General features: G+C 45.4%; 2 protein-coding genes across 2 annotated transcripts; one reads left to right on the top strand and one right to left on the bottom strand.

Annotated features, from left to right (window-relative positions):
* Positions 1-2,483: 2,483 nt before the first annotated feature.
* Positions 2,484-4,799, top strand: LOC149826968 (uncharacterized). The gene has a single exon (XM_090020186.1). The coding sequence runs from the start codon at positions 2,685-2,687 to the stop codon at positions 4,455-4,457; it is 1,773 nt and encodes a 590-aa protein (XP_089876312.1). The 5' UTR covers positions 2,484-2,684; the 3' UTR covers positions 4,458-4,799.
* A 256-nt stretch (positions 4,800-5,055) lies between these two features.
* Positions 5,056-7,786, bottom strand: LOC149826969 (tubby-like F-box protein 5). The gene is made up of 4 exons (XM_090020187.1): positions 7,008-7,786; positions 6,755-6,842; positions 5,911-6,043; positions 5,056-5,801 (listed from the first exon to the last, which is right to left on the bottom strand). Exons 1-4 carry the CDS (start codon positions 7,371-7,373, stop codon positions 5,126-5,128), a joined length of 1,263 nt encoding a protein of 420 aa, XP_089876313.1. The 5' UTR covers positions 7,374-7,786; the 3' UTR covers positions 5,056-5,125.
* Between the last annotated feature and the right edge of the window lie 4,252 nt (positions 7,787-12,038).

Consider the following 12,038-nt stretch of genomic DNA (forward strand, 5'->3'; position numbering starts at 1 on the left):
GGGTCGACACCTCACCTTTATTGTCACGTCGATTCTTCTTCTTGCCTCCGTGGTCTGACTTCTTCCCAACCTTAGTCGATGGAGTGAAGGACTTACGCTATGTATCCACTAGTCGCTCGGCCGCCACATACATATCTTCTAAAGTCTCGGGATTACTTCTTTCCACTTTGGACTGTGCCTAAGGCTGTAGTCCCACAATAAACCAGTTGATTCTATTTTCATCTGACATATTGGGTACGTCTAGCATGAGCTTCTGAACGTCCTGATGTAGTCTATCAAGACTTCAGTGTGCTTGAGTTCTGCCACCATCTGATAAGCTTGGCATTATACATTCCTAGGCATAAAGTAGTTTCGTAGCTCAATTTTGAAGACTTCAAAGGTATTAATCACACAATGACCTCTTTTCATGTTGCTACATTTCTATCTCCACCAAGCTATCACATCTCCATCAAGTAGAGCTATTGCCGCCTTCATTCTGAGGTTTTCGGCTAATATATTATGAATATCCAAGTAGTCTTCCGTTTGAAACAAAAAGTTCTCTATGACCTTGCTATCTCTAGAACCATTAAATTTAGCTGGCCTTGACATATATATCTTTGATGGCCTATCGCCATTTCTGCCATTGAGGGTAACTATCCGCTATAGAGTGTGATTTTTCAACTGAAGCTCCCCTACTTAAGTCTACAGGGTGGTCACTGTTATAGTCAGCGAAGTAACTTTTTTCATCAGCAAGTTTACGTACTCTCGCAAGCTTGTCACCTCATTGTCTAGTCCTCTAAACGACTTAACTGCGTGTGAAATCGCTTCCTTATGCGAAGTTACATCAGCCACCAGTCTATTGAAGGCCACGACCATCTACTCATGAACCCGAGGTAAACCCATATTTTTGGCTTTGGCAACTGCCTTTTCTTTGGTACTTTGCAAGTTATATCGTGGCGCCACGATGTCTTGCTCACAAATCGTGGCTTGTTGGCACGTCTCTCGATAACGACTCCTGAGTCCCTTCCTCAGCTTGAGAACAAAATCTGGTACTACGTGTCACGAGCCTACTTCTTTAATAGGCCGATATGGCATGACGATCTTTCCTTACTGCCACAAGCCTTCTGGTCGCTCGCTTGTCGCTGTGAAAGCTTTGCTAACTGAGAGTGCAAGAGAGCGAAAGAATAAAGAGAGAAAAAAATCACAATCACTTGAAAGCAATAACACCGAGGGTGTACAAAAGAAAGCTCTTCGCATTTACATTCATTCATAATTTTTCTCGCAGACTCATTATAGTTTAGATCTACGGACTAACCTTTCAAGGTATTGATCAACCTGAACCAAAGTACAAGGATGATCCAGAGAAAGTTACAATAAACTCGATACTTGACATCAAGACTCAACCAAAGCAAAATAGACTTTGCTACAAAGCTGAGATTTAAGCCTAGCACGAAAAATGGGCAACCGGAAGTACTTAATAGGCAAGCAAGCTAGCACCTCTATTCAGTGGGTTGGATGCAATTAATCCGTTAAAAGAGTGAATTAAGCGAAACCAACCCGTCACAACTATTTTTTTTTTAGTGCTCTCGTGCTAATTTGGATGAATGATAAGCCATGACATTCAAAATCAAGTCTTCGTCCCACCTAACCTATCCCACGTAGATCAATCATTGGTCCACTTTACCACGTGCAATTCGAACGAGAGAACAAAGTGCGTGGTGGTGGAGCCATTTCATATGAAAGGGTCCTCCCATCCCTCACTGTGCAGCAAACGGGCACTAATAAGAGGTATCGACGGTGTGGATTCATTGCAGGCTTGTAGCTTGGAGAGAAATTGTCTTGTCGACCGACGTCCAGACCTTATCCAGAAAAATAAAGGAGAATATATCTGCTCAGCTTTTAAGTTTGGCTTGCGTTCTAAAGTAGTTTTAAGAAAAAAAAAGCACCTTTATATGTCATTACTTCGACAGCTTTATATTCCATTAATTGATATCTTTCTCAGGTTGATATGCTCTACGAGAGAAAGCGGACCGACTTTGCCCTGGAGAAATTTCCCTTTGTGTGACATGATTTCCCATTTCCGACTCATAGAATTTACGGACGGAAGGGTAAAAAGAAGAGGCCGCAGATACCTGATACTGCCGTTCAAGGCAGGGAGGGAATCCAAACTTGAATTAGCCCACAAGGCTTGTCCAGTTCAATTCCTCTCCAGACAGGAAGCTGTATCTACAAAGCACACCCTCACTATACGGGAATCAGATTCAATCCAACCCTGCACACAAACGCTAATAACTAATCTATATATCGTCCAATTTTGTCCACACTCAACGCCATCCAATCCTCTCCTTGCCTTGCCACCCTCAACACCATCCAATACTCTCCCTGCCAAATTCTTACCTATTTCCTCCTCTGGAATTGATACAGTAAAAGTTTGAAAAATGCTCCGCCCCCGTGCAGACGGTCGCCCTGATCAGACAAGTCGCAGCTGGTTCCCACCCTGGAGAGCACAGGCAACTCAGCCAACCCCACGCCCAACACAGACAACCCAAACAACTCAACCACCTGCATGGCAGCCTTCAGCTACAGCCAGACCCACCCCTGCAACTCAGACACCAACCTCACGCACCCCAGCTCCAACTGCTTCTCAGCCACCTTCCCAATCCCACCCCCCTGTACGCCCCACCGGTCAACAGCCAATCACATTAATGCCGAGGTTTCATGCCCAACCAACAACTCGACCAGCCGCTCCACCCCAACCTCAGAGCCAGTCCCCATCTAAACCTGCTCCTCAACCACAACCTGCGAAGGTTGCATCAAAGTCCCAGTCCCCACCATCTCGACCCTCATCATCTAAGATAGAATCCAAGCCGCAACCAGCAACACAAGCTCAGCCTTCAATCACAGTAGACAAAAAACCTAAGCCCCAGACCTCTCCTTTGAAGACTCCAACAACCACATTGACAGAACCTAAGACCCAGCCCACCTCAACAATTGCCCCCACATCCCAGACAGAAGCCAAGCCCCAGATCGGCCAGCTTGCTCCTTCAAAGACCCCTACAACACCTCAGACAGAGTCTAAGCCCCAGCCTGCCTTGAAGACTCCCGCAACATCCACAACGCAAACAGATCCAGCCCCTAGGTCCACACCAGATGTCTCAACCCCAGCGACCTCCAAGCCAGGGCCTCAGCCTCAACCCACATTACAAACTATCACACCCATCACTTCTCAGGCAGCACCTCAGCCCTCGAAGGAGATAACTATACCTCCACCCTCATCATCTCAAATTCAGCCAGCACCTCATAACCATCCCCTTGCTCAGCCATCACAGCCTGAGACAGATGTTGGTATAGCAGCAAAAGCTACAACCAAGACTCGAGAGATTGGACCACCACCAGCTGCACCAAAGCCTGAGACAGACCATGACGAGAAGCCCCAGCCCATCACAACACCTGAGGTTCCCAAGACTGGGACAAAAGTCGAATTTGTTACCCGCACCTCTAAAATCGATGCACAGCCTGAACAAGATAAGGAAGCCGGTGGGGACAATGCACAAAAGACCGGATTGAAATCTGTTGACAGGTTACCGGATCCTACAAGCCTAAAACCACAGCAGTTGACAGAGATAAAGAATGCAACGCAGCAAGAGAAGCAGAAAGAAAACACCACATATGACAGAAAGACGAATCCAACGTCAGCACCAACACTCGCTGCTCTAAGTTCCTCAAATGACACAGGGGCCAAAGAGAGCAAAACGGTGGTCCAAGTCAGGCAAAAAGATAAGAACTTAGAGAGCGAGGTTTACCAGCAGGAGAAGGTGCGGCAAGGTGAACAGGGGCTTAGGAAGGACGTGAAAGAAGGCCTATCTCAGCTCGTCAACAAACTGGGCGACGGGCAGCAAATGCAGCTAGGGGAAGAGCGGGATGTGAGGGTCATAACGATAGCTGGTGAAAACAAGGGGGCGCATATGGATATAGCTCATGGAACCAAGAGAAAAGATGGCATTGTCCACATTGATCGAGGCTACAAGCTTGGCCACGATGACAAGGCTGAGCAGTCGAGCGATGATGAGGAAAGCCAGAGGGTTTCCCACAACAGGGAAAACCCATTCGCAGCATACGTCAATAACAACACACAGAGCATCAACAATTCTATCATGTACCATAGTTCCTGCAACAATAACAACCCAGGAGTTCATTTTAACATTACCAACACCACCACCACAGAACACATGCAACAGCAGAGAAGAGCCGCCCCCATCGAGATTCACAAGTTCGACACCCAGGCACAGAAGTTAACAGCTGAACCAACTGTAAGGAGGCGGTGCCTTCGCTCCCTTTTCATGGAATCTAGTGACTCAGATCCAAAAAACCCTGAAAAACCTCGCCGTCATGGATGCCGTTATGCCCGTGCAGTCGACGGAAGGGCAGAGGCACTTGCAGTTAGTGGAAACAGTCGCAATGCCAGTAGCAACAAATGATGCAAATGACATTGCACCTCCTGAATAATGCTATATCTGGCCTCCCCATGTGGATTCATCGTATTGGAAATTTCATGTGATCTATGAGGAAAGAATAAATGCATATGTGTGGAATACAGAAATCATAAATAAGAATTACCCAGTGATTTCCAGTTATTGCATGCATTTTGGTTCACGCGCACATCAAAACTTGCAGTGAGGTGAGCACAGGTTCAGAACTTCTTTTAAAGGAATAAACATGGCATCCAAAGATGTACCAGTCAGTTTTCTGCGAAATTTAACTATGATAAAGAGGTGAATCAGTGAATTTGCACTGCGAATTCACTTTTCTTTACCAGTAAACTATTTGTCAAGATAAACAAAGCTAATTTGAATCCAACTTAACTGTCAGCAAGGAAGGAAGGGTTACAAACTTACAAGCAAAATATGCATTTACAATGACAGATTCAAAGAGAAAACAACAGAGCGTAAAAGCATGAAAGTTTTCAATATGACAATGATAACAACCATATTTTAATCATCTATAACTTGCATTTTCTAGCAATCCATATGAACAGCTCTCAGTGTTTCATCCACAATGAAAATCTCACTGTTGATCACTTGCCATATGAGGTCAAAATCTGGATATAATCTCTCTAATTCCTTCATCAAGAAGGGAACAAAATAGATCATTCACAGGCAGGCTTCGTGTCAAAGCTGCTCAAGCAAATTGCAAAAGCTTGGAATGCAGAGAGCGGATACCGGTAATCCATGGTGAAGATGTCTCTTCCTATCTTTCCAAACTGAAGTATAACTTTATCTTGATCTACTACTGAAACCTGAAGGGATGGCTCAACAGCTGCCACGAGCTGGAAATTTTTCACGGAGGCCACAGTAACACGGCCTCTGAAATTCAGGCACCAACACTGTAACTGTTCATGCCATCTCGGAGCTTTGTTCTTCAAAACCAAAGGTTCTTCCTTGCCCAGAACCGAGATTGGTGGTAGGTAGAGAGTGGTAGAGCTGAAATCCACAATGGGATCTTTGAACTTCAATCTGGGATGTGGCATGGTGAACGGCTCATCAACATAAGGTGGGCACCCAGTAGGTGTTGGTGCCATTCCCCCTTCCTGAACAGCAGACACGGGAATAGAGTTCATGGTGCATTGCATTCTCCTTGGTCCTCTGGTCCCGAGGACATTAAGCTCATAGGCAATTGTAGCAACATCGAAGCTACCAGCCGGCAGCCTTGGTGAGATCTTTTTGGAGTTAAGTCGTCTAAGGGATCGACTTTGCGAAACCACTGCACCATCTTGTGGAGGCTCGCTATCATAGATTGTAAACTTGGTGCCAAGGAAATTCGACCTGGAGCAGTTGCCAAAAATTTTCAGTTGAATTTAATTAACATGAAGAAGAACCTACATTATTACCGCAGGTTTCTCATAAAAAATGAAAGAACCAAAAGAAAACTTGCCTCAACTTGCCAACATATGAATTGCTTGTCCGAGAGAAATCATTAGCATCTAACGAGATAACAAAATCTGTGAATGTTGGGCGTCTGATCTTCCTGGCTGCAAGCAGCAATTTCCCATTCTCCCCTAGAAGTGCTGCAATAATTATTATAACAACAATAGGCGTGATGAAAAAGCCACACATTTTAAGGTTCTAATAAGACTAAACTGAAAGGTTCACTAAAAACTAAAGAAAATTTTGACCATCTGCTGATGAACATGATTTTCCCTTGAACATTTTCCAGAATCAATCATGAAAGACCCCCATGGTTAAATTTCTTTCAAACCAAACACACAGACGAGCAGAATGAATCATGCCCGTCTGTGCAAAGGATAAAAAATTTGGCAGGTAAACGAACCAAAAAGGCACCAGTAATTTTATCCCTAAATCTTCAACGTTCCTCTCTATCTGACTGCCACCGAATTGAAGGCTGAGGTAACTAAGGTCACCCATCGTATTTTGAAACAAATTACATCCTGACATTGGCAACCAACTCCCAATTGAAAAATCGGGCCAAAGTTTTCGTATTTGTTCTCCTGCTTGCAATTTCATGTTATTAACAGGCAAGTTCCGATCTCAATCACCAAAGATGCATCAGAAACTGAAGAGGGACAAATAGGAATTCAAGTAACAGCTTCCAATATACTAAACCCCAATTAGATAAGGTAGCATATATACATGAGTATTTTTTTTTATAGAATATACATGAGTCTATTTCCCCTTCAAAGCCAACCAAATAAAATAAGCGAACGAGTGCAGACAAGAAAGAAAGGAAGCAACGGAAGAAGAAGAAGAAGACCACTTACTAGGACTGAGACCAAGGTACAGGTAGTAGGTGGACGAATGCCTTTCCCTCCTGATGAAGCACTGAATCGGAGCATCACGCGGCCCAGCCTGGATGCTCAAGCAAAATCCCCACAAAAATTAGAGGAATAAACGACTTGATTGACCAAAAAATGAGAAACTAAGTGAAAAAGGCCTTTAGAAAAACAAAACAAAACAAAACCAAAAAAAGAAAAAAAATGTTTGGTTAGGATGGTTTCAAAGGAAAAGGCATGCCTGCTTCAAGGAGATGGGGAAGGTGAGGAGGCCACATTGCTCGGGCGTCTTGACGATCTCCTTGGTGATCTGCCTCCACGACCTGCAAACTGCAGCACAGGCGACGACGTGCTTGCGTGCCGGCCACATGGTCTCGCTGGCGTCGAGCCTCCTGATCACGTCAACCAGCAGCTCCGGAGGGAGGTTCGTCCACTGGCCCTGCTGAATGTAGCAGTGATGCATTAGTCGAGCACCCTCCTCCTCCTCCTCCTCCTTGTGTGACCGAGCTCGCCCATGCGGCATCTTCCCTTCGAAACCTCTTCTCGACATGCTGCCGGCGCTGTCTCTCATCTCCCTGAGCTCTCTCACTATGCTCTTCAACGGCATGTTCAACTCTCTCTCTCTCTCTCTCTCTCTCTCTCTCTCTCTGATCAAACTCCTGATCTCATTCCAAGCAAGACAGAAACCAATACTCACACGAAGAGGAAATCCGTCCTAAAATCTTGGCCCAACAGACACTCTGATTTAGAAATCACGGAGCAACGAGACCGAGCTGAAGCCTACACTCTGATTTAGAAATCACGGAGCAACGAGACCGAGCTGAAGCCTTCAAAAGACTAGGCCTTTAATGTGCAAACCTGAGAAAAATCCAATCTTTCTGCTTATGCACTGGAATTTTTGAGAGGGAGGCAGCCCAACATTTTCAGAAAGAAAACCACCAAAACATTCGATCTTTCTCTTCGCCACGGGGCGTTTGAAGCGGGGCACCACCGTTTGTAGATAGAACAAAAAAAAAAAAAGGAAGGAGAGGCCGAGAGGGAGGGGAAGGATAACGGGGTCGAGGTCTATGCTTAGCGGTCGAAAGAAGTAGTCAACGATCGGACGGCCGGTGGCTGTCGCTCGGATAAAACATGTAAGAAAACAAATAGGTCTCTAGGCCAGAGGGACGAGACAATCCCGAAAATGAAATTCAATCCGAGGAAGACAGCAGGGCCAAACAAGCCGCTACTCCTCTCCATTCTGACTCAAAAGCTCTTCTTTAGCGACTTTTCCAATGAGAAAACGCCTACAATTCTACTCCTTCCCACTCTGACTCAAAAGCTCCGCTCATCTGGAGGGCTTGTGAATGCCACAAGTTGACGGGACCTCACAAGTTCGAAACCCACAGGTGGCGTTTCTTGCCGCAAGGTCGAAACTGGGTGTACTCTCCGGTGAGCATGGAGACCGGTTTTACCAACCTGAAACCAGCCAAGGTGCTGTCGGTGATGGAGTTTTTGCTTGAATTATAAAAAAAAACGGGAAAACGAGTAACATCCTTGCGAGAGCATGCCACATAACCGGGAAACCGCTCGCCTCGCCCCCTGAATCAGTCACAAGTTTTCCGCACAAACTCGCCACTGCGCTTCTCACTACTCTAAACACCCGCTCTCTGCGTACCTTTTGGCGGATGTAAGGAAAATGCTTCTTCAACAGTAATGCACCGTGCTTTAGGAATTAATTAAGGAAAGAAACTCAGGAATCGTTTTTTTTTTTCTCTTTCAAGTTTCGTAGCATTAAAATAAAAAAAAAAAGATGTTGGCACTTCCCTATGCAGCCCTTCCCTGCTTGACTCACGTTATTGGGAAAATGATTTTTTTGCTCATATAAGTCGTTCTCCTACGGTGAGTAAAAAAAGTTTTTTCCAGGTAGAGCCCAGGTGAGGCAAGCGTTTTCAGAGGAAAAGAAATTTTTCATACGAAACTTATTTTCCCTTCTCTGCCCCCTCAAAACACAGATGGACCCTTTGGAATCAGTGGGCAAGCTGTAAAGAGCACTGTGAGTTATCTTCCATCCACACACCGTTCTGACCAAAGGAGCGAACAAAAAAATGAAAATGAAAATGCGAGGAAAAACGAAGAAACTCTCTTGTGGTGCCGACCGTCGATCTTGATGGCTCCCACGTCACCAAATGGGAGATCCGGCCGTTTGTTACTGACCTTGACGGTCGGTGGGGATCACAAAGAGCGTCACCCTTCTTCAGCTTCCTCTACTGCACCGGAAGTCGTTTCTGATGCGACAACATCCCTTTGATCGCGTCTGACAAAACTTTTATCTTTGAGTGGGCCCTACCTCTCCTAAAGGCTCATAGCGTGGTCGCCCTTCAGTGGGCAACGTTTCCCGTTTTCGAAACCAGGTTAGATGGCCACGTTGTTATCAGAGCAAGCCACGTCTGTTTAGTCAACGGCGAGTCTCGAACAATCCCCAACCTCTGTCTTGGGGTGGGCGTGGATGAAGATGACAGTAGGGAACCAAAGCCTTCCTTCCCCTGCCCGCCTCCCTCCCCCACCTCACAAGAAGATATGGTAGGGCGAATCCAAGAGCAGAGTTATTATTCTTTTGTTTGGGCTTTTACACATTTTGTGTTGCGCCAAACTAGATGATTGTCGATTCAGTATCATGATGTAATTTTTTAGTCTCTCTTTCTGTTCCTTTGTGACTTCCATTGTAAAATTGTATCGGCTCGGTTCAAGTGAATCAATACCTCGAAGGAGCAACTCGTATACTTGAACTGTAATAGCATGCAAGCAAAATTGTAAATAAATTAAAGGCGTTGAGCTTTTTTTTGTTCACACTCGTTGTGATTGCAATTCTTCTTCATCTATTCTCTCTTGCACTCTGATTACAAGCTTTCGCGACTTGCAAACAAGCTAACAAGTAGGCTTGCAACGGTAAGGAATGGTTGTGCCGCGCTGGCCTATTGAAGAAATTAGGCCCGTGACAAGTGGTACCAAAGCTCATTCTCGTAATGAGAAAGGGACTCTAGAGCCGGTGTCGACAGATACACTGACAGACTACGATTTGTGAGCAAGACATTATGGCGCCTTATCAAAACTTGCGCAACACCAAAAGCAAGACAGTTGTCAAAGCTGAGGAGATGGGTTCACCTTGGGGCTAAGAAGAGATGGCTGCAACTGTCAACAGGATAGTGGAAGATGTGACTTTGCACGAGGAAGCAATTTCACACGCAGTTGAATCATTCAGTTGACTGAATGATGTGGTGGCGAGCCTGCAAAGCAGGTGAACTTACTAATGGGACAAATCACTTCGTTGACCACTACAGTGTCCGACTTGCAGACTAAAATAGGCGAGCTTCAGTTGAAGAACCACACATTATAACGGTCAGTGACCCTAAATGGTGGAAACAGTGAGAGGCCATCAAAGATTGATGTGCCAAGACTAGCTAAGTTCAATGGTTCTCGCGACAACAAGGTCATTGAGAACTTTTTGTTCAAAGTAGAAGACTACTTGGACATTCAGAATATGACGCTTGAGGATCTCAGAATCAAGGCTGCAACAACTCTACTCGATGAAGATGCTATCGCTTGGTGGAGGCGGAAGCGCAGTGACATGAAGAGGGGTCAATGCATGATAGACACTTTTGACGACTTCAAAATAGAGCTGCATAACTACTTCATACCGAGAAATGCGCAGGGCAGGCATACTACTAGTTCGTTATAGGACTATGTCAGAACATTTCAGAAGTTTATGCTGGAGGTGCCTAACATGCTAAAAGATGATAAGCTGAATTGGTTCATTGTGAGACTTCAGCCATGGGCACAATCTGAAGTGAAAAGAAGCAACCCTCATATTTTTGAAGATGCGTATGTGGCGGTCGAGCGCTTAGTTGACACTCAGCGCAAGCCTTTTACCCCATCAACCAAAGTCGAGAAGAAGCCTGACCATGGAGACAAGAAGGATGAGTGACACAACAACAAAGGTGAGGCATCGACACACCATCAATCTGATAAGAAACATAACTACACAAAGTATAACAACAACAAAAAGGGTGCGATTGTGACATGCTAGTTCTGTGGAGATAGGCATATCGCCAGGCAGTGCCCAAAGCACCTCGTGAAGGACGATGGGCATGCCAATACTGCTTAGGTAGAATGCAACGACACTGAGACTATGCAACCGTGGATGGGGGCCATGCGATCGATCAACGCAGTAAGAAGTTGCGCAGTTGAGAATATGCAAGTTAGCAAAGAACTGATGTATCTTAAAGTCATTACGAATGAAAAGTCTACTTCAACAATAGTAGACTCCGGGGCCACACACAACTTCGTCTCGTGGAAAGAGGCAAAGTGGTTGGGCTTGCAGCCCAGGCCAAAACAGAAGACCATCAAAACGGTGAACTCTAAGGCCAAGCTCATCCTTAGTGAAGCAATAGATGTGGCTATCCAAGTGGAGAGTTGGGTCAGCAAAGCCAACTTCTCTGTGGGGCCCCTGAACGATTTCAAGATGATTTTAGGTATCGAGTTTCTGCGGAGCTAGAATGTTATGATGCTGCCAAAGTTTAACACATTGATGATCATGGAGCCAAACCTGTCCCACACAGTGCAGTGCCTTACGCAGAAAGGCAAGTCTTTAGTGTTGTCGACAATGCAGTTGGATAAGGGTGTCAAGCATGAGGATCAGACATTTTTAGTTGTTGTGGGCGCAGAAGAAGGGAAGGTAAAAGCAGCAGTGCCGCCGACCCTAACCCCACTGTTGGAGGAGTTTTGGGGGGTGATGCCTCCAGAATTGTCGAAGCATCTTCCATCAAGACGCAAGGTCGACCATAAAATTGAGTTGACCTTGGGAGCAAAGCCTCTCGCAATGGTTCCATACCGCATGGGGCTAGCTGTGCTGAAAGAGCTGTGCAGGTAGTTAGATAAGATGTTGGATGCAGACATCGTTCATCCATCAAAAGCCCCATTTGGCACCCCAATCCTATTTTAGATGAAATATAACGACTCCAAACAGTTATGTGTGAATTACCGTGCTTTGAACAAGGTCATGGTGAAGAACAAATATTCATTTCCATTGATAGTGGACTTGTTCGATCAGCTAGGCAGTGCCCATATATTTTTCAAGCTAGATCTGCGATCAGGTTACTGACAAGTGAGGATTGCTGAAGATGATGAGCCGAAGATAACTTGCATCACCTATTATGGTGCTTACGAATTCTTAGTAATGCCATTCAGGTTGACGAATGCCCCAACCACGTTCAAGACTTTAATGAACCAGATC

The sequence above is a fragment of the Nuphar pumila genome, chromosome 10 (assembly GCF_984573655.1).
Source record: "Nuphar pumila chromosome 10, dmNupPumi1.hap1.1, whole genome shotgun sequence".
In the NCBI taxonomy this organism is placed as follows: Eukaryota; Viridiplantae; Streptophyta; class Magnoliopsida; order Nymphaeales; family Nymphaeaceae; genus Nuphar; species Nuphar pumila.

What these genes read in the sequence shown, in the direction of transcription:
- LOC149826968 (XM_090020186.1), top strand. Translation starts at nt 2,685, where the DNA reads ATGCCGAGGTTTCATGCCCAACCAACAACTCGACCAGCCGCTCCACCC.
- LOC149826969 (XM_090020187.1), bottom strand. Translation starts at nt 7,373, where the DNA reads ATGCCGTTGAAGAGCATAGTGAGAGAGCTCAGGGAGATGAGAGACAGC. An exon ending in TCCCCATCTCCTTGAAGCAG is followed by an intron (nt 6,843 to 7,007) that starts GCATGCCTTTTC and finishes TTGAGCATCCAG; the next exon opens with GCTGGGCCGCGTGATGCTCC. An exon ending in GTACCTTGGTCTCAGTCCTA is followed by an intron (nt 6,044 to 6,754) that starts GTAAGTGGTCTT and finishes TAATTATTGCAG; the next exon opens with CACTTCTAGGGGAGAATGGG.